Raw genomic sequence first — 25781 nt, 5'->3', positions numbered from 1 at the left:
TTACTAATATGTATGTCTCCCGTCTGTCCCACGCATTGTATATATTACTCACAAGACTGTCGCAAATGAACTCTTATCACAAATGGCACTTGATCATCTGTAATAAATCTGCTTGTTTTGGTTGGTGTGCACGTGGAGCCTACAGAAATGACCCCTGCTGGGAACCTCCAACGATCCTTCTTCTCACCGCTTGTGTATTCCATAATCCATATTCGGGCGGATGACGGAAAATAAAAGAACCAACAGAAGTTTACAGTTACATGCACCTCGAGCAGCTTAGGGATCAGTGGGCGTCGGCAGGGGGCGCTGTTGCATTTGCCCTGCACAGCAATCGAAGTATAGAGCATCAAGTTGAATGTAGAGAATGCCGCTGTAATTGTTCCTTCAAAATAAAGGTTTAAAGAAATAGCCACTTGCCTTTTCGTTAAAGTTTTAAAAATCGAACGATTGAATAAATACGTCAAATGTTGCTTTAACATATAATTTTGGACTTAACTATAGATTTCCTTATGTATAGAGGACTGTTTCGTCGTTAACGCGTTTTATTTTGAAGGTTTCCACAGGATGTGGCTGACTAAGTTGATGTCCACTTTACACCAGTGATGACAGTTGAACATGAAGGAGCAGTGAAGAAGAAAAGGAACTTGCTAGCCGCCGGCTAACTACTTTAGCGCGTTGGCAATGGCGCCTTTAGACCTTGACAATTACGTTGAAATAGCGAGACACTGCAAGTACCTGCCGGAAAATGATCTAAAGGTGAGTTCAAGTAGCTCAGGTAAAAGTAGCCTAACGTTTGATTTCAGTGGACGCAAAGTAGAGGTTTGTTCCTCAAACTTGGCTAATGAAGTCAGTGCTATTACCCAACGTTAGTTGTTGCTCTGACGTAGAGAGGCTTATTATCTGTGTGTATCTTTAACCAGCGTACCCGGGGAAGTGACCTCCGGCTAACAAAGTCCGATGGAAGTCTGGACAGGCTTTTCTAGAAGACGCTGTAGTCAACGAGTTAAGCTAACGTTAGCTACTAGCGCTAGCTAAGTACCGGAAGCAGCTCTCCTCCCGAGGCTGCATCAGCAGCTCCGTGTATCCTCACTGGAGACATCAGGAGCTGAAGCCCGCTCCGAATGGCTCCTTCACTCTTCTGCTCGCCCGTAATCTGGTCCTTTGCATGCTATCACACTGTCGCATAGCCGGAACTATACTGGCTGCACCATCTTCTGCATTATTGTTTATAAGGAAGAGAAGTGATCTTAACTAGTTCCCTTCAATATCGTCATCGTGCCGTCTCCTGTCGTCCGCTTGCTTTCTTCTGTGTGTCTCTCTAATTCTAATTCAGCCCAAGTTATAAAGTAAATTCTACACAGGCTAACACAATAAAATGCAGTTGTAGGAACCAAAAACATCATCCACCTTTTTTAGGTTGCCATCAGAAGCAATGTAAAAAACAATAATACAAAAATCCTTTGGGCAGATGTAAGATTGCAATTTTAACATTGTAACATCTACGTAAACAAAAACCATCAACTTTGATAATATTTGACCACGAAGCAACATGTAAACACAGGCTTGCTTCCCACAGATCACACAATACTGCTGTGAACAATACGGCAGCTCTGTTGTTTCACACAGGGTGTGTGTGTGTGTGTGTATATATATATATATATATATATAGCTACAAGCGTCGAAAGCTACAAGCTAAATTTGATTTGCTTTTCTTTCTTCCCAAGAGCTGAGGGCTATTGCACAAAACCAGGATAAGGGATTAAGCCGGGATATTCAGGTTATTCTGGATGAATTTAGCTTTGACGTGGTTGTGACCATGTAACCATGGCTAACAGCCAGGCTAAAATGAATCCTGGAGTCTCATGTGCCGCTCTGATCCGAAACAAACGTGTTTAATAGGAATTGGGAATCAGGAATCGGGAAACATTTATGGCCAAAATATGTCAGACATACAAGGAATTTGACTTGGCGGTTGGTGCGTGACAGCAGACTGTATGACAATGGACGTCAAGACAACATAGTGCACGAGGAATCAAATAGAATGCTATGGGTTAGTAGTATAAGGCTAAGAGTTAGTTTATTTAAAAATAAATAATTTAAAAATAAAGCGCATCAACGAAGCTACTAGACTGTGATGGAGGAGCAGAAGACGGACTCCATGATGGCCGTGTAGAAGTGGACCATCAGCGTCTTGGCAGGTTGAATTTCTTCAGCTGCCTCAGGAAGAACAACCTCTGCTGAGCCTTCTTGGTGATGGAGCTGATGTTCAGCTCCCACTTGAGGTCCTGGGTGATGATGGAGCCCAGGAAATGGAAGGAATCCACAATAGTGACGGGGGAGTCACACAGGGTGATGGGGGAGGGTGGGGCTCTGTTCCGCCGGAAATCCACAACCATCTCCACTGTCTTTAGAGCGTTGAGCTCCAGGTTGTTCTGTCTGTACCACGACACCAGATGGTCAGACTCCCACCTGTACTCCCAACCACGTTTTGGACGAAGAAGCACTGATAGTGAGACGTGCTTTCAGACATGAGAGGATGTTCAGGGTCTTTGAGGGGTGACTCCGCCCTTCATACCCGCCTCCAAATGGGAACCGATAAATCCGTACTAAATACCTTGATTATCAATAAGGTCTGCAGAAATGCTCCGTTTACATCCATTGGTGTCCGCTGCAGCCAACGTTAGCAATGCCGGCAGTCTAATCAATAAGACGTAATCACTTATGACTCGTTCAGTGTTTATCCACGTCAGAATTTTCAGGATCTTGGAACTTTCTGGATAATCTGGCTGAGGCTGCAAATAACGACTGCCATGTTTTACTTTTTCAGAGATTATGTGACTACGTATGTGATTTACTGCTGGAGGAATCAAATGTTCAGCCAGTCTCTACTCCAGTTACTGTTTGTGGAGATATTCATGGTCAGGTAAGCACAATTGGTTTCTTCCTCCTCTTCCACGGATGATTTAATCAGCATCAATAATCTAAATGAAATGATTACAATTTGATTTACTCATGAATGAATTAGATGCATATTTTTGGACTGATAAAGTATTGATTTATTCTCATTCAAGAATTCAGGTGCAAAATGTTTTTCTGTGTAGCACAATATTTCAATTCTATTTTAAACATGATGAAATTATTTTATTGCATTATCTCCCATCCCAGGTGAATTTGTTGTTATAATGCTAATAGTGTGTGACTTTTCTGTTTTTCCTCCCTAATAAGCAAGAATACATTTTATTTAATGTTCTCTTCTAGTTTTATGATCTTTGCGAGCTCTTCAGAACTGGAGGCCAAGTTCCAGACACAAATTACATTTTCATGGTAAGTTAGTTTTTCTTGATTTGAGGGGGAAAGTGGGGCCCAACAAAATAAAACCGGAGATTCTGTACCGAAATGAAACTCTATAAATTTGTAAGACACTACCCTATTTCATTTATATAATCCTGACATGACATTTTCGCTGTTTAACCAAATATTTAGTGGTCTACCTCGGCTCCAAACACAGAAGCTTGTAGCATCGTCTCCTAAATTCAGTGACCGTAGTAGTTCAGATGGTTGGCATGCGCGCGGTGTGGTACCGACGCCTTCCCGCCTCAACTTCCCCAATAAGTTGTTCCTCTTATGTTGTGGTCTTTTCAAACGAGTAAGAATTCATTAGTAAGACGACGTCCAACCAAAGGTTCGGTTCAGACACGGGGATCTTATTTACATAAGAACGGAAATACCGTCCCTCGTGGTATTTATGTAACTTGCTGCAGTTTTTTCCCGCCCCTTGAGAACTGAATTATGAGGCACTAAACGATTTGCAGCTCGAGAATCTTCTCACAATGAAAAATCTTTTGTGTTTGGGTCTATATTCAACGTAATGACCTGATTTCCTACATGGAGGCTCTTTGACGCTCTTTTCCCTCATCTAGGGCGACTTCGTAGACCGAGGATATTATAGCTTGGAGACATTTACACATCTGCTGGCTTTAAAAGCAAAGTGGTCCGATCGCATCACACTTCTACGTGGAAACCATGAGAGCAGACAGATAACGCAAGTGTACGGCTTTTATGGTAAGTACACATGCTTCACGGTTAGCTTTTTATATACATGCACATTTTTTCTGTTTCACCAGCTCATCGAAGCGTGTTGCCATGTCTGTTGCTTATTTTTAGATGAGTGCCAAACAAAATATGGAAATGCAAATGCCTGGCGGTATTGCACCAAAGTGTTCGACATGCTGACTGTTGCAGCCGTGAGTCTACTTGTGGTTCTTTCCCTTTGGTAACATCACAACCTCTCTTTGAACGTAGCTGGAACATGTTAGCTGCATGGGTCAATTCTGTCCCATAGCAATTTAGAGATTATAAAGGTTTCAGACAATTAAATGTTATTGGGAAACTTTTCCTAGTTGATGCAAGTGGAGCTGTCCTTGTTTTCCTTGCTCACCAGAGCTCATGTGTTCCTTGCTAACATTGTCTCCTAACGTAATCTATAGCCTACATTCCCCACCAACCTTCCATTGGCATATTGTTACGGTTTCTCACACTTAGAACCTGATCAAGATCATGATTTGGGTCATATTGACTGATGTTTACAGGACAGCCAGTTATATAATAGCATCTCTCATAGGGGTCTTTTTGACAGTAAGGGGGCGGGGCCAGTCACCATGGTCTCTACACCTGATTGGTTACAAACCCCGTCTTTGGATTGGCTGGAGTGATGCATTCATACAACTATAGAAGCCCATTTCTGCACTAAAAAAAGGGGATAGAAAGTCGAAATTATGAGATAAAACGTTGTCAAAAAACAAACGCCCCCCTTCGGTAACCGTAGTGGACCGTAGACGACAACCAGCTACAACCATCATTTACCATCATTACCGGCGCATTAAGAGCAATGCGTCCAGCTCGCAGACCAGTCCGTCAGTCTGAATCTAAATATCTAATAACTTTACCGAACTACGGAGGATCCTGCGCACATCTTACCTCATTATTTCCATTTTCCAAAAAGTCGATCCGTATTGAAAGTTGGCAAGATATTCACAGATTTGGACTTTTTTCCGGTATTTTACAAATACTAGGAGCAGCTTTTTCTTCATTTAAAAGAAAAATGAATCTGTTTAATATTTTTTTTACATCGGCTACTTCCATATTGTGTTGAAATGCAAGCTGCGTTGGTTCTTGCATTGTTGATAGAAAATCATATTTGTGACAAACATTTTTTTTTCTTATAAAAAATTAGAGAAGGTAATTAATCTGTTGATTTTCTTTAATTATCAAATAAAGTAGGAAGTGATTAGCAACCTCTGAGTAGCAAACTCAGATTTGAGAAAATTTTGAAAATCGAGATGCATCGATAATCGTTTTATCGGTTTAGAATCGATAATCGGTTTAGAATCGAATCGTTGACCTCTGAATCGGAATCGACTCGTGAGGTACCAAGAGATTCCCACCCCTAATCTCTCATGTCTATTTCAGTTGATAGATGAGCAGGTCCTGTGTGTCCATGGTGGTCTTTCGCCTGACATCAAGACGTTGGACCAGATCCGCACGATCGAACGCAACCAGGAGATCCCCCACAAGGGGGCCTTCTGTGACCTTGTGTGGTCAGATCCAGAAGATGTGGACACCTGGGCGATCAGTCCGCGAGGTGCAGGCTGGCTGTTTGGCTCCAAGGTTACCAATGAGGTATGTGGTTTTAAAACGTTGAGACAAATCAATGGAAAATTTTACCTATTGATTGAAAATAATCCTCATATTTTTTTCACAGTTTGTGCACATCAACAATCTGAAGCTAATCTGCCGCGCACATCAGCTGGTTCACGAAGGCTACAAGTTCATGTTCGATGAGAAGCTGGTGACCGTGTGGTCGGCGCCCAACTACTGCTATCGCTGCGGAAACATCGCGTCCATCATGGTCTTCAAGGACGTCAACAGACGAGAGCCCAAGCTGTTCCGTGCCGTGCCCGACTCAGAGCGTGTCATACCTCCCCGAACTACGACCCCCTACTTCCTCTAGACAAGAGCCAGTCCTCTCACATATTTTACAAAGTAACGGCCCTTTCAGGTCCACTGCATATTGAACAGTGACAGGTTCCTTCTAAGGCTACAGTCTGTTTGCACCACACTCACTTGTTCTGTATTTAAACCTTCTGCAATGAGAAGATACCTTTTTAAGTTTCCTCATATTTTGTTGATAAAACGTGGACTTGTTAGATCTCGATGTTTATGTATCCCAATGAAGCAAATAAAACATTTAAATTGGTGCTAACTGCCAATAGTACATGTTCAAGTAGTGATATAGCTATATCCACAGTGGAAGAGTACCTATGATAAAAATGACAGACTCCTACATGCTTTTTAAGTGGGAAAACCTGCACAGATGTATCTATAATCACAGCCTTTTTGATCTCGTGGTTGCCTTTTAAACAAGTTGGCTAGTTTTCTTTTCAAGGTTCTTAAATACTATTAAGTTGCTGCTCAATCAGCAGTTATATTATTCTATTCTTAAACATTATTTCTTCTGTGTTTTTTGTGGACTCTGGTTACGCTACTTTTAGCTATAGAAACCATAATCATACTTTTATATACATATAAACACATCTTTGATGATATTTCTGACATTACTTTTTTTTTATTTCTACCTTTAATGTTAAGTTAAACAATGTTAAGTACAGTGTAACTCAATCTACAAATTGTATTGCACCGACTCCACTTTGAAATTATACAGTATTTTTAGTTACACATCTCATTTTCATTTAAACGTTTGGGAATGTAAGTTTACAGTGGAAATAAAAAAAATAGAAATAGGCTACTACTAAATTAAATATTCATTTATTAACACTTAACAAGTATTTTATCGCGCCTTAAAAAATACTTTTCATTGAGAAAGGCCGTTACAGTGAGGGCGGGATGTTGATCAGTATTCTCTTGGGAGGGGCGTCATCACGCAGCCAATGAGCGTTGGGGGCGGGTCTTAACGTGCTGCAGCGCTCTGATGGACCCAAACAGAAAACAACTGGCAGAGAAATGGAGAGAGGCAATCTCTTCCAGACGGTGGTTGATAGAAACAAAGTGGTTAATAAACTCCACTGTCGTGTTTTAATACACACAGGGCGTGAAAACGAGCTGCTCTTAACTATTCGGGCAACTCAGCCATGACGTTCTCCCCCAGGTTGTTCCATCACCTGAACCCCCCCAGGGTCCTAAGTCCCTCCAGGTACTGCTTCTGAAAACACCAATTAAGCATTATGAACATCAACGTATCAACCAGTAGCGGCTGGTGGAAAATGTTCTAAATGGTGCTATCCAATCAATTTCAGCTAACATCCCTGAATGATATAATGCAAAACCGTTAAGGTATCAAAAGGCAATAATTGTAGTTCGATATTCAACATTTACTGCAACAAAAAACTGCGCAAAACTGAGTTACTTGTCGAGCCAGATTTCTTTATATTTCTTTTTGTTTTGTTTTCTGCTGACGGAACAAGGCTTGTTGCACTTTTGGTGATCGATTTGGTAGGTTCTCTTCTTTTATCATATCATTACTTCAGCAGAGAAGAAAGGAATGCTTAAGCAGAACGGAGATTTCTTTTTACATCAGTTTAACATGGTTCTTTATGAATATAGATCCCAGTCACCTGGATGTCTTCAACTGGGGAGGGGGCTGTGTTCCAGTCTGGTGGATTATATACTATAATTTTATTGTTTATAACATGTTTTTGTAAAGGCTTCTTTTGTATATTAATTAATGATTGTTGTTTCCTTCATTTTTAAGCAAGCAAACCAACGACTTACTATATAGTGTACCTTTTAACTAGCCAATAGAACGGCTTCCTTTATGTTTCAAAGACCTGGAGAAAATGTTTTGCTTGAAATTCATTATGAATTTTGAGATTTAGGAATTCTCACATAAAATATTGCATTTTATTTCGATCAACATTTTTGAATATCGATGCTTGCTACTTGCTCTGCCAGTGAAGGTTGACCGTTGACATATGTATAACAGGGTTATGATATGATGAAGATGAGAAGCCTTTATTTTGAAAATGTTGACCCGGAAGTAGCTAGCCAGTTGTGGTAGCGCGGTGCCAGCCGCTGTCCTCGCCCTGCCTCCTCACCTGCCACCGGAGCGCGTCCCTTCATCCAGAGGCTCGCTCGGGCTCCAGGCGACAGCTGTCCGGTGCACGCGGCCGGGTCCCGGCTCGGTGGACGTCGGTCCGGTGTCCCGTCCCTCGGGGGACATGTCAAGGCAGGCGCGTTTCACCCACGGAGCTCGTCGGGGCTTTCGCGCAGCTTTGTGAGGCGCGTCCCTGTGGAAACGTCCGCCCGCTCGTCCCCGCTAGCCGGCTGGCGAGGTAAGGAGGACCGCGAGCGACACGAGCGGAGGCAGCGGGGCTCCACGCCGCCACGCGCAGGCAGCGAGCCGCCCCCGGTTGCCGGTGTCCTCCCCGCGAAGGACCGCGATCCGTTGAGCTCCAACGGCGGAAAGGTGGTGTCCGCGCTCCATTCAGCCCACCGGAGGCTTAATGGTGAACGGCCCGGTGTGGGATGAGCAGCTAACGGTGAATGATCGGATCGATCAGACCATCGCTGTCTACGCTGCAGTGTTCTATCTACAAAGAAGTTCTGTGAAAAGATGCACCAGCGAGAGATTTTCTCCCAAATTTGTATTGTATCGATTGTCTTAAAACCTCATGCATTAATTTAAGCTTCCCCTCTAATGATCATGGGCTCGTTGTCGCGCTTCTAAAGCTCAATGAGAGCTGCTGCATGTGCAGAGATGCTGAATAAAGACACTTCAGGACAGTTGGTCTGTTTGGAACTGTGTTACTGAGCTGAACGTGAGGAGGTGAGCTGTCCTGACCTCTGACCCCTGTTATTACACTATGATGTTTCTGTGGCACAATAAACCAATTGTTTCCGATGCCATTCGGTTATAGCTGAACATCGTGACCTAACTGTGCCTCGACCTGATTGCTCTTCCATCTCAGCTAATTGGAGGTTGCAGCCACTGTGAGTGAAATCTGGGACATCCCAAGACAACCTAAAAGGGTTACCACGTGACACGTTTCCTCCTCACTATCGTATTTCTATTACTATCTAAGTAGGACACTCTGCTATCCGCTTCCAGAAGCGTCTGGTGGCAATAGTTTAAACGTCAAAATGTATTTCCTCTGAATCAGAAGTACCCAAGACGACTACGCTGTCTGGTCTCGTTCGTTGCCCCTGCTTCCAATATTTGTAACCGTTTATAACTAAGCCAAAATTCGTTTGTTTCTGCCTGTGATCAGGTGTGAAAAGTCGGTGTCATGACTGGAGCTGAGACTGAGGATGATATTCCGTTAGGCGAGAGGAAGACGGTCACAGATTTCTGCTATCTGCTGGACAAGTCCAAACAACTCTTCAATGGACTCCGGTAGGTTTGGACGTCTTGTGTCTGCTGCGTGTTCATAATCCAGCTTGGACACGCAGTGTGTAGTTGTAGGAAACGCATGCAATGCACATGTATGATTATATGTATTCAATACAGGGAGTGGTGTGTCCTTTGTGTGAGGCCGCGTGAGTGTCCGGCTAAAAATGTTTGTATATTCATCTAAGTCATTTATTATCACTATATTTATAGTAATACTCAATTGATATTTTTTTAAACTGTATTTAATGTCTTATACTTTAGTGTACACTCTATACGCTCCCCTATTTGCACAGGCAATGCACAACAACAACTACAATAAAACCCCAATAAATAAATATATGATGGACGCCCCCACGATATAATAATTTTATATATATATATGTGTATATATATATATATATACATATACATATAACACTGGACTGGTTTTGGGAGTTGCAATTTAATGGGTCATTGTGTTTAACACCAGTTCTGCAGATATAAAGGTCGCACAACATAAAAAGTAGTTGAGTGAATAGTATTATTATTTTTAAATGTCAACACACACACACACACATTATATATATAATAGTCGGTGTTGAAAGCCAGATGGGCAGATGTTCTTCATGTCTGCACGGCGCATGAGACGCTCGCTGCAGAGGGATAATAAACTTCACCAACACAAAAGTCCTGATAAAAAACACCTCTTTTGCGTCATCTAATTATTTATCCCGTTAATAGCGAGTTCCAGCGTTCGTCTGCTGGGAGTTGCTGTTGAAACGTGGCGCTGCTCCTCATGTAGATGGAAAAGGCCTTTTCTGAGCCAATGAAAACACGTGTGCAAGCTTTGATTACGCTCTGCTGATATCAAGATCATGTGTTTTTTAAGGCGTTCCATCTCAGTGCTCTTAGTCATCTTGGATGGAGTCTGTCTAGTATTGTCTGGAATAGGTAGATGTGCGCAGACGGGACCCCACCGGTGGCTAATCGACGGAGCCACAATACGTGTACACACACAGCGCCAGCGTTACCCACAAGCCTCTAGTTCGTGGGAACGCCAGGCATTTGGCATTTCACTGGGACGTCCACACACACACACACACACGCGCGGGTTCGGCTTCCTCGCATGCTGAGAAAGCAGCAGGTCGTGCATTTGGAGGAGAAGCCTGTTGTGGTTTATTGTTGGTGTTTGGTAGACAAAACAAACTGGTTTCACGTAGAATAAGTAACAGGTCTGCTGTCAACTTGAAGCCGTGCGAATGTTCTTTCTGCAAACCGAGCTCCAGGTGCCTTCGACGCTGACGCACAACGTGGATGTTTCCACTGCAACGTTAACACGAGAATGCGACCCGTGCAGCCGGGGAGCCGACGGGCAGGTTGGCCCTCTGGAGAAGCCGGAGCCGTTGAGTAGCGGGCCAGGCAGGACCGTTCTGGTGGAGAGGGGAAGGGCTTGCTTCCTGAACTGGACTGATAATAATAGGACCAATTGACCAAATGGGTTAAATAGAGCTTCATTTCCTCACACGGTTTTATTGCAATAAATCGTGTTCACATTTGCCGATACAGGTCTTCCCCCGTGAGTTAGTGTTAGGAATCATTCACATCCTTAATTCAGGTCTATAATAATGGGCCCGTAATCAGTTGTATTTCTTGCATAACAGAAAGTTACATCTTAGGAACAGTGTTCACAGCCCGTCAGTCGAAAATGTTCTAAACATTCACACGTCGCAGCTTTTTAATGTGAGGATCTACTGCTCTTTGATGCAACTGTGAGCGGTTTGGTGAGAAGAAAGCAACCGTTTGAGACCCTTCTCCTGGGGGGGGCACTTCCACAGAAATCAATTTCATCATAAAAAAAAAGCCTTACGGACAAACTGTCAAATGAAATGTTCACACAGAGATGATAGAATTCCGCCGTCTGCATAACTTGTGACTTTACCTTCGAAGTGTGTCTGGTGTGTGAAAGGTGACGAGACGATGATGAGAAGGCGTGTGTGTCCTTTGCTGCAGAGACCTGCCTCAGTACGGACACAAGCAGTGGCAGTCCTACTTCGGACGCACGTTTGACGTCTACACCAAGCTGTGGAAATTCCAGCAGCAGCACAGGTTACTTCCACCTCTTCTTGTTTTCCCGGTTGGGGTTCGGTGGGACGACGGTGCCGTGTTTCATGTGTGTGTGTGTGTGTGTGTGTGTGTGTGTGTGCTGATTCATCACAACGAGTTCAAACATCATCAAAACATCAAACATACACTTGTTGGCTGTATTCGCATTGAACAGGGTGGAAACGAATCCCAATGAGGACAAACTGTGACGTAGTAGAAGTCTCTTATTTGATTAACTTGCACACGACGGTCGCAGATGTTCCGTGTGAGTGATGTCAGTATCATGTGTTTGCTGACAGGCAGGTCCTGGACAGTCGCTACGGCTTGAGGAGATGGCAGATTGGGGAAGTTGCATCCAAAATTGGACAGCTTTACTACCACTACTAGTAAGTCAAACTGTATCTCTGCTATCAATTATTATTATTATGAATACATTATGTCATGATCGGTTCTCCATCACAGTTGTTTAAATACAATTCAAATAGTTATTCAAAATGCAGATAGGGCACAGAGCCTTTTTCAGTGTAGGCAGACCATTCCATACTTTTATAACTTTTATACGTCTGGATCCCAGCAGGGTAAATATTAGGCAATGAGTACGCAATGAGTACGCAATATATGTGTTGAGGGGAAACCTTTAGAAAAGTCGGTTAGTCATCCAAAAACCTGAGCAAATCAAATCTAAGAGAAAGCTTTAGGGCACTTTATTTCACTGAAGGATACATTCATCTACTTTAGAACCGAATTGAAGCGCTTGCTTTGCTGAGAAAATGTCTGATTCATTGATGTTGATTTAAACAGGTGGACATAAATGAAGTGTTGACGTTGTAGTTGCATGAGCTTCAGGAGGAGCAGCCTCTGTGTGTGGAGCCGTTCATCTGTCCTTCCACGCCGCTGTAACAGCCCTCTGCTTTCTGCCCCCGACTCACAGCCTTCGGACCTCAGAAACAAGTTACCTGAACGAGGCCTTTTCCTTCTACTCCGCCATCCGCCAGCGCTCCTACTACTTTCAGGTCAACAAAGAGGACAGGTAACTTCCACTAATGTCTTTAGGGAAATGTTGCTTGGTGTATAATTCACCTTTCACTCTTTTAAAAGTTTTTGTGCTGAATATCCCTTTTCTTAACCCCAAGATCACTGACGTGTGCAGACAAGGAAAACATTGGTTATATTCTATATGTTTGTTTATTGTCAACCAATCCCGCCAAAGCACATCTCTCAGTTCTTATGGTTTTTAGTGTATGTTAATCAAACAGGACACATTGTGTTCGTTGGGGACTATTTTCGGCAGTGGATTAAACCTCATCTGACCATGAAGCCCGACGTCGGCTTGCGTGTATTGTAGTGGATTCTGTGAAGCTTTCATGCAAACACAACACTTTTCTAAATAGCTATTTAGTAGATACATTGTTGTTGATTTGGGATTCGTTGATAACGTATGATATCACTAAAAACAACAACTTGAACATCATTGGTCTTATTCTTTACATCTGTCAGCCACAGACAGGAGCAAGCAAAGTAAGACGATCAGTTGATTTGCCCGTCGGGATCCAAACCTTCATATTGTCCTCTCTCATCTCTCACCAGGCCAGAATTAGTGGTGAAGAAGCTTCGTTATTATGCTCGCTACATAGTCGTCTGTTTGCTGCTGAACAAGATGGACCTGGTCAAAGTTCTGGTGAAGGTATGGAATTCTCGTTCTGTAAGTATGCAGAGCGATCTCTTTGCCCTCTGGTTTGAGGAGCATGACACCGTAACGTCCTCCAGCAACACGGCATCATCTCCTGCTCGATGTGGGGAAGTGAGATTGGGGTTGACCTGCACCAAACATCATCACCTGCATATTTCTGACATGTCGATTAACAATTATCCTTGTGCCTCATTTGTTCAGTATTTACCGTCAGAGTTATTGGAGCAGTTTGAGCGTTTCAAAGAAGTTTACTTCTCTGTTTGTCCAGAGGTCCATTGACCAAAAGCACGGATCTATGTACACGTCCTAATTTTCATGTCCCACCATACTGGAATTGGAGCTGACTGGCGCGTCGGTACCATTGCAGAGAAGAGACGGACCTTAGTGACGGAGACACACTAGAAGAACTTGTGTCTTGTGTTTGGACCTTTCTTTGTCTTTTTTTAAATCCGGCTTAGACACTGTTGTGACCAGTAGTGCTGAAACTAGAACCTCCATTGCCTCCAACCCCAATTTATGATCCAGCGTGAGCAGCTCTTTGACAAGTGGATGAAGAAAAGTACTTGTATGACCTGAGAATACTCAATGAACGCGCTGCCTTCACACACACACACAACTTCCCATTTCCCCTTTTCACAATACTGGGCAAAGTTAGCCGGCCTCCTACAATCTGTATGAATCTGATTTTATGAATTGAAAAAAGTGTATTTTGAACTGTGCACGGATCTATATGGAACCTCGCGTCTGTTTGCTACTTGCAGGAGTTATCTGATGAAATCGAAGATTACACACAGCGATTCAACACGGAGGACCAACTGGAATGGAACCTGGTTCTCCAGGAAGTGGCGGCTTTTGTGGAGGTAACGAAGCCTTAATATGTAACACGCTTGTCCTCTAGATCATTGTCCGTGATGCTAGTTGCAAATCTGTGTGATTGGATCGTCCACCGAGGCCTTGACGTGTGATATAGAAAGAAGGTGACGGCCCATAACTTTGTGAAAGTTCAGCTCTTCCTGAACTGAGAGCAGGGAGCTCATATGCCCCCCCTGGCAGGTGTGTCATTGTCTCATCGCCTGTGTCCCTCTGTGGTTTGCCTCTCTTTGTGAAACAGGCAGATCCGGTGGTGGTTCTGAATGACAACAATTCTGTTGTCGTCACCAGCAACCGTCTGCAGGAGGGAAGCGTGCCTCCCCTGGAACAAGGCATGGTGGTTGGCCAGCTCGTCCTTGCAGATGCACTAATCATCGGCAACTGTAACAACCAGGTTTTAACCCACTAATTCCGTTACACACTTTGACACACACACACTCCCCCCCTCTCCCCCAAAAGCTGCAGACGGAGGGGAAACACTGCTTCATCTCACACCGTTTCAACACTTAACACTGTCACGTCCTACTGTTGCTCACCGTTCCAAAGGACGTTTCCTACTCAATCGCTTTGTTTTTCTTTTGGCGCCGTCAGTTGATTGGTCTGTTCAGTGAATTCAGTTGTAAACCTTTTAAAGACAGAACAGAAATGACCTTTTAAAGTAAACATTTAATTAAATATCTTATACTTGTTTAGAATGAGGTGAAGCATGTGGAGCTGCGGCTTTGGGAGGTGCTGCTAGTAGTCGAAGACCAAAAACCTTAAATCCCTAAACGGATATGGAGATGTTTTTTTCTATATAGTCTTCGCACAGTTCTCATTATGGCAGCTCAGCTTTGTCTTTGTCCACCTGCATGAAATGTGCACTTCAAAAACTAAGCCTTGTAAAAGCGCTCCGCCTCAATGACAATCCTCCCGATGCTGAGGTCACGTCTGTTCCCTTTCCAGGTGAAGTTCAGCGAGTTGACCATCGACATGTTCCGCATGCTTCAAGCTTTGGAGAGGGAACCGGTGAACCTGGCGATGCAGCCGTCCAAGCAGGGAACGCTGGTGAGTCACGTTCGAAGACTCGTGATTAAATGTCCCCGGCGAAATATGGATTTTACTATTGCTGGGCAACGTTTATAACTTTGTATCACGATTACTTACGCAAGAATCTATGTGATTAAAAGCAAATGCGCAAAATGTAATAATGAATTAAAATGTGGTGTATTGTGCACTCGTATTAGTGCTGTTTTTTAACAGCAGTATTCCCTTTACACAGCTGCAGTTAAATATTTGTAATTTCATACGTTAAGGTTAAAAAAGCCTACATGGCCCGATGTGAAAAGAGTAATTGCCCCAGTTAAGGTCAGAGGTCATGACTTACAATAAGAAAGAGACTGGCCACTCTTCACCAACAACAACACAAAGGCCAAAAAAACATCTTGATGATCTCCGAGACTTTCGGGCAAATATTCTGTGGACTGGCGAGACCACATTTTTGGAAGGCGTGTGTCCTGCTACATCTGGTGTCAAAGTAACACGACATTTCATAAAACCCGCAAAAGAAGCCGCAGCGTTGATCCATTGACGCCAAAATCTTTCTCTGGTCTAACTTGAAAGACACAGCTCCTCTCTTGGGCACAAGTTGTGTTGTTGTCTCTCCTTGTTCCTCCTGTATGGCTCTTTTCTGTGTTTTCATGCAGCAACAGAGTTTCTTCTTGTTGTATAATAGCGGGCGAGCCGCACCCAGCATGCAGTTGGGCGGGGTCATTTCATAAATGTACAATTATTATTATTATTATTATTAAGGGAGTTTTTAGGGTTAGGAGGCAATGCCCTTTTCACATAGAGCCAGGGAGGTTTGGATAATACATAATGATAATAATAAATTAAATAATCTTTGAAAACTGCATTAATTTAGTTGGGTTATCTTTGTCTAATATAAAAATCACTTTAATGATCTGAAACATTTTATTGTGACAAATCGGAAACCAGGAAGGGCACAAATACTTTTTCACGGCACGGTGTGTATGTTTGTGTATTTATGTGAATTAGTAATACTTTATCTTTCCACAGGAACCCAATGAGAAGCCGGCTAAAAGAGAGAACCCTCACAAGTATTTGCTGTACAAACCCACATTCAGCCAGCTTTTTACCTTCTTGTCTGCCTCTTTTAAGGTCAGTTTTCAACTTTAAGTTTTAAGTTTTTAAGTAAGAAATTCATAGTGTTGATGTTATACAAAATCCAAATAATATTTTGTTGGAGCTTCTCCGCACCCCTTGCCCACTATTCCCTCTTCTGCCTTCATCTAAGAACTTGACGTAAGCATCTTCTTCTTCTCAGGAGTTGCCTGCCAACAGCGTTCTGCTTGTTTACCTGTCGGCGACGGGAGTCTTTCCTACTGGCAATTCAGATTATGAAGGTACGATGTCAATGTCACACCCCACATTTTCTTCTTAATATCATATGGACTTTTTATGAAAAAGGATTGTCTACTTTCAAACCAGGCCGGTTGAATCTAAAAATCCCTGCTCACCTGCGTGAAGCACGTCCGTTGGACAAGCAGGCAATTCCATCGCTGATAATGTTAAATGATTGTCCCCTTCACTCATAATGATCATTCATTTCATTTAGACTTCAACTGGACTCAGTCAGTGAAGATCAGTGATATTATAACTATAACCACATAACTGGATGTTCTTGCTCCATCTCAAACCGAGATGCCAAATCGAAGCCGTCTCAAACATTTAGGTAATAAAGACATAACTAAGACCAGCCGATGAAACTAGTAATGTAATGTATTGGATAAGAAAGGGAGGAAGTGTAAAGCAAAGCAAAGCAGGTGCTCCTGCCGCACGGTTAGCTTTGTTGAGCAAAAGCTCGCAAATCTTTAACCGTTGTTAACAGACTATAAAAAGGTGCCTTGACATTTGGAATTTAATATCTTTGATGTGGACAATAGTTATGTAGAGTATTCAATGTTTAAAAAGGGTACGTCAATGTAATAACCAACGTTAGTTCTTACAAGAAAATTCTATATTCGGGCTGTCAACATAAACGCATTAATCTATGCGATTAATGCAATTAATGTGGCCAAGATTAATGCAAAAAAATATATTTAAACCATAGTTTGTTTACTTCCGGGACCGGAAGCAAACCGGAAGTTGGCCGCGGAAACGGAACGGCCGCCAGCTGCTGTCGGTTACATCAAGTAAAACAAACAGTGGTGCGACATACAGCAGAGAACTGTGAACTGCTGTGAACTCCACATGTCAAACAGGAGGCACCACTTAAAGCACTGGCTAAGCTAGGCTAAGCTAGCTGCTAGGTTGCTTCCATCTCAACATCTAACGTTACTCGGCGCGGCACACAGTCTGCAGAGGACCACCACACTGGTCCTCTGCAGACTTAAAGACCTAAAACACCGTGGTTTGAAACGTTCTGGCTAAATGTGGGGAGATTGTTGGCACAATTATGGCGAGTTGAGAGAAAAGTGCAATGAGTTACACATTACTTTAAGATTTAACGTTAGTCTTTTGAAGAAAAACAAACATTCATTAACAACATTGTAACAACAACATTCATTAATCGCCATTAATCGAGATTAATACATTTCAAAATGTGAGATTCATTTGTTAATTTTTAATAATCTGATTGACAGCCCCCTAATTATTATAGTTAAAGGTGCACAGATAATTACAATCTCTCTCCAGAGTCGTAGTGCTTACACATGTGTCTGGTAGACCACTTTGTTTGGTGCCCCTAATGCAGCAACATCCTCTCTTTTAGAAGCAAACACAAACTAGGCCGACCACTGTAATGTAGAGTAGCAGGGAAATGTACGATTTATATATCATCACGTCTACTCAAGTTGAACCAATTAATCTTTGACCATTTCCTGCAGGACCATACGATTTTGGAGGAGTTCTCACAAATACAAATCGAGACGTGGTGAACGGAGAGACGGTACAGAAGAGGAATCAGGCCCAGAAAGAAATGCACTGGTGATTATTGATTCGTCAGATGTATTTTATTCATATAACTGTGTTTGTGTGACAAGCTTAGAATCTCCAGCTCACTGGAGGCTTGTTGGACATAAATGTGACTTCCTGACGTACTTGTCCTTCATCTTGCAGCCTTCACCCAGGGGATTTATTCCCATTCACCCGGAAGCCGCTCTTTGTCATTGTAGATTCTTCAAACAGCGCAGCCTACAAGGTATGCCAATACTTCACTTACCTGACAAACCCATCTGTGACAAGTTGTCAACCTGTGAGGGGCAGAGAGGCAGCTTTGGATGACCTCTGCTCACAGAGGCGATTAAGGTCAATTCAGTCAAATCTCAACTAACACACACAATTTTAAATTCAGTGCAATTGACACTTCATGAGGAAATCTTATCTAGGGCTGCAACTAACGATTATCTTTATTAATCGATGAATCAAAAACAAAAAAGCATAAATCCAACCCGTTATTCAAAAACAGTTGCCGGTGAAGATTCACAGTGCAAAAAATCTTTAGAAAGTGCACAAGGTTGTAATTATTATTTTTTGTAAATACAGTGTACAAAAACATGTATATTTTGGTTAAATGGGACCTCAGCTGTCCCAACAATAAATCATTTATAAAAAATAAAGAAGAAATACGAACCAGAAGACAGGATTTGTTTGAACGTCAGAACTTGTTCTCTACACTAGTGGTACCGGTCCGCGGGCTGCAGAGAAAAAGAAAGAAAAATATATCTTTTTCTAAACATTTTACTTTGAAAAATGACTTGATTCTCTCCCACTTACATGTGCTAGTACCTCTTGACACATTTTCCAAGCATCACCTACGTGTTGTTTTGCCGTGCGCGGCGGCTACGGCCCCACAAGGCCCCTCGTCCCTCGGCAACGAGGAGGCTCTTAAGGGTTTAACACGATATACTCCCTGCGTACATTCCCAAAAGCCTCACATGTGTTTATCATATGATCACTCTTCTAACTAATGTGACCTTTTCTGTCCTTTTATTAGCATTTCACGAATCTGTTTGGGCAGCCTCTGGTGTGCCTGCTGTCCCCTGCAGTGTATCCCAAGAGTGTTCAAGGTGTGTGTGTGTGTGTGTGTGTGTTACTGTAGATCAATAGTTCATTGGTTGGTTCAGGTCTACTTATGAGATTCATTGATAATAACTGTATGAAACGCTTATGCTTTAACGAAAGGTTGCATCTATTAGCTGGAAGTTTTACATAGATTTAAATGCAAACTGATTTATGAATCAGTTTTTATCAGTCAACCTATTTATTTGGGTTTTAAAATGTCCAATTGGTTTGAATTTTACGGTGGGCTCCCGCTGCCTGTTGTATAACATGTGTTTATGCTCTCACCCGTCATCCCTTCTGATCTTACCTCAGATCAGTCCCAGCGTGGGAGTCTCTTCACGCTGTTCCTCTACAGTCCCCTCTTGGCCTTCTCCTCTGTGTGCGGACTGAGCAGCGTGCAGCGAGGCCTGTGGGAAAGGGCTCAAGAGTTTCTCCTGAAAGTCTACCGGGACATTGGGCAGATGATTACTCAGTCACGGACTATAGGTAGCACATCTGTTCATTTCCGTGACATAATGGCAGACATTACAGGACAGAGTTCATGGTCATGAAATATTGTATATGTCTTGGTATTTTTATTAATTTACTTGACGTTTTTCAAATGAAACACGGGGTCAGTCAGGTCAGTCTAGGTGGTGGGAGTAGTTAACAGGAGTACCCCCGTCTGCACCTTGCGGCGGGAAGGGCACTTGATGACCTCATCTGGAATTCAATTCATTTTATTTTGTGTAGCCCAAAGTCGCACATTTGCCTCAGAGGGCTTTACAGTCTGCACACATGCGACCTCCTCTGTCCTGAAACCCTGCAAAGGGGAGAAAAGGGGAAGAAACCTTAGTGCGAACGGCAGAGGATCCGTCTCCTTGGATGGAGCGATTGCAACGGGGGGTCACGTGTACAGAATGAACCACGTGAAAGCTGTACGACAGAGATGATTCAAATAGTGGAGCCAGTGCAGAGAAGCTAATACAGGAGTAATATCGTCCCTTTTCTTAGTTTGTGTTAAAACACGTGCTGCAGCATCCTGAATCATCTTGAGAGGCGCAAGAGATTTTTCGGAGCAGTTATCTAGTTTAGAAGTAACAAACGCATTAACTAGTTATTTTGTATCACTTTGAGACGGGAAGTGCCTGATTTACAATGACTACAATATTACAGTGCTACTGGATTACAGAGCAATTCCACCCAGAGGAATTCCATCAGCGCTCTAATAGAATAACATCTGCGTTGTCAGAAAGTTGCTGGTCATCCAGGAAGCATATAGGGGATAAATAAAATCGGTCCGAGCACAGGACCTTGTGGGACTCCGTGACCAACATAGATGTTGCAGAACACAACGAAGCAGTAGTGAGCGAGGTTTTGCTGCTCATATAGCTAGCTGCCTCTTCGCTTGTGCCATTGAGAGCAGGCGGTTGCATCCTTGGGTACTGTCAGCTTTCATAATGTGGGAGCAAATATCTCTTTTGTTTCCTGGGCTGTTCCAATATAAGATTAAAAAAAAAATACTAAGGTGGCAAATCTGATATTGTGATAGTTTTAGGAGTGTTTAAATGTAGAGAGTTCCACCTGCATGTGTGTAATGTATGTGACAACAAGAGCGTTTAAGAGAAGATACTCTCTCGACGTTCCAGTGGTCCTTGGTTGTGGCAGAAATGGAGAAAAAGGCAAAAACCCACTAAACCGTTGTGCTTTTTCAGATCAAGCCTTTTTGCAATTCTTTGGCGACGAGTTCCTCCGGCAGCTGCTGATCCGCTTTGTGTTCTGCTCAGCTGCACTCAGACTGCATAAAGTCTTCCGGGTGAGTCCCTGCGTCAGTGGTTTCCCTGCGAAACGTTGCCGTGTTCATTTCAATTGCAGAAATCTAGCATAAGAGCCCAGCGCACAGGCCCGTTCTCTTTAATGTGCACTCACGCACCATCGGGCACATTACACACAAAGCGCGTCCCACTTGTGGAGATGCCAACACACAATGTACTTGATGCACACTTCAGAGCATCTATTCAGGGAGATTACAGTCCACTGCACCACGCCAATGGAGCTGCTACTGGTGACACACCTGCAAGCAGGTTGGCTGACCAGCATCCCACTGTGAATATAGGACAAACACTGGAGTGCATATGTGCTCTTGTATTTTACCTAGCGGGCCGCATAATTAACCCATCGGCCTCCGTCCACACTGAAACGCGTGCTGATACTTGAGGTCTTTGTGTCTGCAGGAGTCCCAGAGCTTCCCGGAGTCGTACCCTGAGCTCCCTAAGCAGGACACGGTGGAGAACAGCCTTCTACAGAAGCATATCTTGGAGCTGGCAACTATGCTGGACGTGCAGAGTCTATTTTGGGATGATTCACTGGAAGCATACTAGCATCTTTGCTCGGGGCCAAATGGCTTGTGTACATACAGACTCTGCTGCCTGGGCCCTCACCCTTTTCCTTCTTTTGTTTTTCCAGGTAATGGAATAACTTATTCAGAACATAGAAGCTCACGTCACACATTTTACTGAACTTGTGGAAGCAAATGTTGGGCAACATTTAAAATATAATCCGCATGTTGTGCCTGAGAGTAAACCCAGACCCCCCGATCCACATCCCGATGTGGGGTTAGAACCTGCAGCCTCTTACTTTAAGCTCACAGAATTATTAGCCGCCTTGGTTTTGCGTTGCAAAAAAAATATGATTTATTTTTGTTATTAGAGGGAAGGTTGCGTTCGCCTAAAATATGGAGAATTGAAGAAGCCTGAGTATCTTCCAGTCGTGACTGTATCTCTGTGTATGAAGGCAAAAGCCTTGGCTGCATCACTACATTGGAACAATGTGTACGATGTTAGTACATCGCCTGCTGGCTTAGAAGCTGACGCTACTGGGGTTCGCCGGTAACGTTGTGCAGTTACTGGCTGTATATAAAAGCTTGACTCGTAGCAGGTTCAGGTGCATGAGGTCATGTTCTGTCGAGTGTCCTCATCACTTTGAAAAAGTATCACAAACCAGCGATCCGTATAATAGCTTCTATTGTCCGTTGTTTAGCCCTCGTTGCTTTCCCATATCACTGTGCTGTATTTGCATGCAAAAGGGCAAGAAATGTATCCATGTAGTTGTTTTTTTTATCGCGCTGTGAGTCTCTGAAAGGCTCGTCGATTTGAAATGGTTGGCTAGTAGATGGAGCCGGTGCATGTGTTGCATGGGCCCGTACCTGTACTTGTTTGTAAGCAAATGAAGACGACACAGTATGCGACAGAGGAGGTGAAGGGAGGCCGCGTGGTCGGCACACTCGCACGCCTCATCCTTCGGTTAGCCCTCAAGTGACGCACCTCCGTAACCTTAAATGCTGGGCGCTTTTATTCCGTTCGTGGCGTGGAACACGGTTGGCTTCCTCGCGCGTCGGCTCCTCGGGTTCCACTCGTACCGTCGATCCAAAAAGCCAGCAGATGCGCGCTGGTCGGGCGGCATCCAGGCGGCACCGTCACGAGCGGGGCGTCAGATCGGACTTCTACTTCCACAGTCAGAATCTGATGGGAGCAGAGATGCAGATGTAGAAATGCATTTCAAATCACCTGCGGATGTTTTTGCAACCTCACTTGAAAAAAAAACTGTATTGCATGTGGGTTTTCTTTTTTTTAAGCTGTCGAATCTTCTAAAACCAATCTGGATACATTCTAGAAATGCAAAAACCAGCTTCGGGCCGACAGTCTGATCGAGACCTTGATACTGCACACAGGCAAGAACAATAAACATCAAACTGTAGTTCACCGTTTGTGGATTGTTCGGAATGAAGTGACGCTTCAAGCTTTTTGAATTTTGTTTTTGTGTTAGTAGTTTTTATTGACATTGTTACGGTTCGTGTACTGATGATATGGAGCAATGTGTTGGCACAAATGTTTGTTGGGTATTTAGTAAGTCTATAAAATGTGTGATGAAATATGAAGTTGAACTTAGAGGAGCAGTGTGTAGGATTCGGTGGTGTAGTCCCCCGAATGGAGACCTGCGTAGAAACATGGTGGACCCTTGAGAGGAGGACCTGCTGGCTGTGCAGAACCTCATTATTCCCACACGTGAGGAATATGAGGGTCGCTCCTGCCAGCGCGGCCCCTTGGTGTTACACACTGGTCCCCTAAGGAAGAGCCGTTAATGAGGCCACTTTGTTCTTTGGTCATTTTTTTTTTTTTAAATGTGCGACATTCCAACTTTCCAAGGACTTGCACAGGCCGAGTTCCGCTTTTCTCAATTTTACATCTGTTTGGTAAAATGAGCCGTTTCTACACTTCATTTCTCATTGTGATCCACTTCCACCTCCCCCCCCCCCCCCCCCCCCGTGTTATGATGATTAAGATATTGTAGGTTTGCACTTTTTGGAGTTTAATATTGTTCTGATCTCGTCGTCGTGCTGTGAGAATAACCCTTCCATGTGAGCGTTCCTCATGCCAGCCCTTCACACTGGTGACCTTCTTTTTTACTCGGAGGAGTCGGTGATTTCAAACATTTTCTTAAAGCAACTGGTCATCAGCCGTCGCTGTTTTTAACAGCCTCAACTTGAAATGTGTCAAACATGTTTGCTGATTTCCAAAAACTGTTGAATGGGCAGCGATCCCCATGTTCACATCACACGCACACGTTTGCCTGCTAGCCAGTGGTGCTCTGAGACGGTGCTCACGTTAGAGTTCACCTCACACTAATGTTCTGTATGCTCGCATAGAAGAATAGCTCGCATAGAAGGAGTCTGAAAAAGAAATGTTGCGACAACCTGTTGCACCGTGTCCCTTCAGATCCATGAGAGCATCACGTCTGTGGCCCGATGGCACCGTTAAGCATTACTTCATTGAAAAGAAGCCCAACAGTGAAGTGACACCGGTCAAATTCAAAGAACTTTTAGCATGTTGAGTCTGTTTGCGTGCGTCGGTTGAGTCTGGCAGTTTCCTGCTCCACGTCATTTGGACGGTGTATCGGCTCGGCTTGTTTAGTTTCCACTAGGAAGCTGAGAAGTTCTTTTAAAATAAAAAAATAAAAAAGATAACTCGTGTGAACTAAATATGAAGACGTTTGAAAGGCATCATTTGTGTGATGAAGTTGTGGAAACGGATATTTACCGCGACGTCGACGTAAGCGAGACACTAACCTTTGCTGACCAGATAACCAGATAACTCAGACCACCGAGAGATTAACGACTTATTGACTTGTATAAAACAGCCTCCTTTTGTAAATATACTATGATTCTGTGCAAAGGAGATTAAGGAGATACCTGTGTGGACCACACGATAGATCCTCTGTGCATTGCAGCTGAAGGTCTCATGTAGATCACGCGGAGTTCATGCCGTACTATAAATGCACACTAACAATCCGGTTAAAAGCCCACACGCGCTGAAAGGAGTTTACAAACTGCTGCTGTGTACTAGATCCTTGTTGTATGGAAACTGATCTGGTTTGAAGCCTGTTTTTGTTTTTGAGAATTGGGATTTCAAATGATTACGTCCCCTTTACCTGACCCACATTGGGGGTTTCTGCCTTTACTTATTCCCACGCCGACCGGTCCAGGATAAGATGAGATGAACAGTTTAACCAGTTGTTTCGACCAGCTGCAACAAAGTTTCCCGTCAGAAAACCTCTGCTTCACAAAACATAATCCCTTAACAGCAGCTTTTTTCTTTTTTTCTAAGGATGCTACAGTGCACATAGTCCAACATTTATACCATGAAGATGCACAGAAGAAGCAGAGAAAATTGGAGTACATAACAGGGAGGATTTTGAGACCGTCTTACGGGTGTGAGACATAATCAGTATTACGTTCTACCAGCACAAGATCTAATGAATACATGTTTTTGACATGCCGCAAGCACAAAACCCACTGCTCAGTATAACGGAGCCACATCCACGGAGAAGCATGGTGACACCTCTTGGGAACACAACTCAATAACTGCCGACTGATCAATCCTGTTTTCTCGCCAGATATGCAGGAGTCATTTCTACCTTTTTATACTCTAAAACATGTCCAAAAGAATGGTGAAGCCTTCCTTTACAGCAACACTTGTGACCTGCTTGTTTTGATTTTCAGTCTGTGTCAAATGTATTTTCAAAACATAAGTTTAAAAAAGAAAAAGTGCACAGATGATTTTTCATTGTGGGCAGCATGTTTGTTTAGAATAGAAAGTGCCAAAGACTGATGTGCTCTTGCTTTCCCATCTTAACAGTGATTGAGATCAATTATTGTATCAGATGGTGTTTCTTTTGTTGTCTTTTCTGTGTTGCCAGATGGAGCCAATAAAGAAAAAGATAAATGTGGCTTCATAAAACAACTGATGTGTCTTTATTGTGGGACTGGGAGGGATATACATGTGTTACATTGAGATTGCCATGGCAACTTTAACATGTAACAATAAAACTAACTTACATATGATGAAGAGTGCATCATTAACTTGCATTTTTAACAGTAGTTTCAAAACTTTCATTAACTTTTTAAGGTGGAGTCCAAAGAGAACACAATTTAACGGCGGTGCGTCTGCAGGGGATTTACTGCCCTCCAGTGGCCACGCGAGATACTGCGCCACGAAGCTCAATGACACGTCTACGAGGGGACTTAATCCACGAAGTATTCTAACAGAAAGTGCTCCCAAACAGATAAAAGGCTTTTAAAAATAAGACGTGGACCTTTGTTCTTGGTTTGCAGCTCAATACGTAATTGTTCGT

The 25781-nt window shown here is 43.2% G+C and overlaps 2 protein-coding genes across 5 annotated transcripts; both read left to right on the top strand.

Moving 5' to 3' along the window:
- Positions 1–556: 556 nt before the first annotated feature.
- ppp6c (protein phosphatase 6, catalytic subunit) lies at positions 557–6257 on the top strand. The gene is made up of 7 exons (XM_040197235.2): positions 557–756; positions 2828–2923; positions 3259–3324; positions 3921–4062; positions 4165–4244; positions 5470–5679; positions 5762–6257. The coding sequence occupies exons 1-7, from the start codon at positions 682–684 to the stop codon at positions 6008–6010; spliced, it is 918 nt and encodes a 305-aa protein (XP_040053169.2). The 5' UTR covers positions 557–681; the 3' UTR covers positions 6011–6257.
- Positions 6258–8040: 1783 nt separating this feature from the next.
- Positions 8041–25387, top strand: scai (suppressor of cancer cell invasion). 4 transcript variants are annotated; one of them, XM_078088329.1, is made up of 18 exons: positions 8740–8842; positions 8934–9006; positions 9285–9409; positions 11396–11491; positions 11788–11874; positions 12420–12518; positions 13076–13172; positions 13940–14038; positions 14290–14442; positions 14994–15095; positions 16107–16208; positions 16375–16453; positions 17936–18035; positions 18168–18249; positions 19045–19117; positions 19425–19598; positions 20807–20907; positions 21326–25387. In XM_078088329.1, the coding sequence occupies exons 3-18, from the start codon at positions 9303–9305 to the stop codon at positions 21470–21472; spliced, it is 1698 nt and encodes a 565-aa protein (XP_077944455.1). In that variant the 5' UTR covers positions 8740–8842; positions 8934–9006; positions 9285–9302; the 3' UTR covers positions 21473–25387. The 4 variants fall into 4 exon arrangements, with proteins under 4 accessions (XP_040053164.2, XP_040053166.2, XP_040053165.2 ...); XM_040197230.2 differs by lacking the exons at positions 8740–8842; positions 8934–9006 and adding an exon at positions 8041–8348; XM_040197232.2 differs by lacking the exons at positions 8740–8842; positions 8934–9006 and adding an exon at positions 8060–8555.
- The last annotated feature ends 394 nt before the right edge of the window (positions 25388–25781 follow it).

Source organism: Gasterosteus aculeatus, chromosome 14, assembly GCF_964276395.1.
Source record: "Gasterosteus aculeatus chromosome 14, fGasAcu3.hap1.1, whole genome shotgun sequence".
NCBI classification, from domain to species: Eukaryota; Metazoa; Chordata; class Actinopteri; order Perciformes; family Gasterosteidae; genus Gasterosteus; species Gasterosteus aculeatus.
The sequence above is the reverse complement of the archived record's forward strand: the minus strand, read 5'-3'. Positions and strand labels throughout refer to the sequence as shown.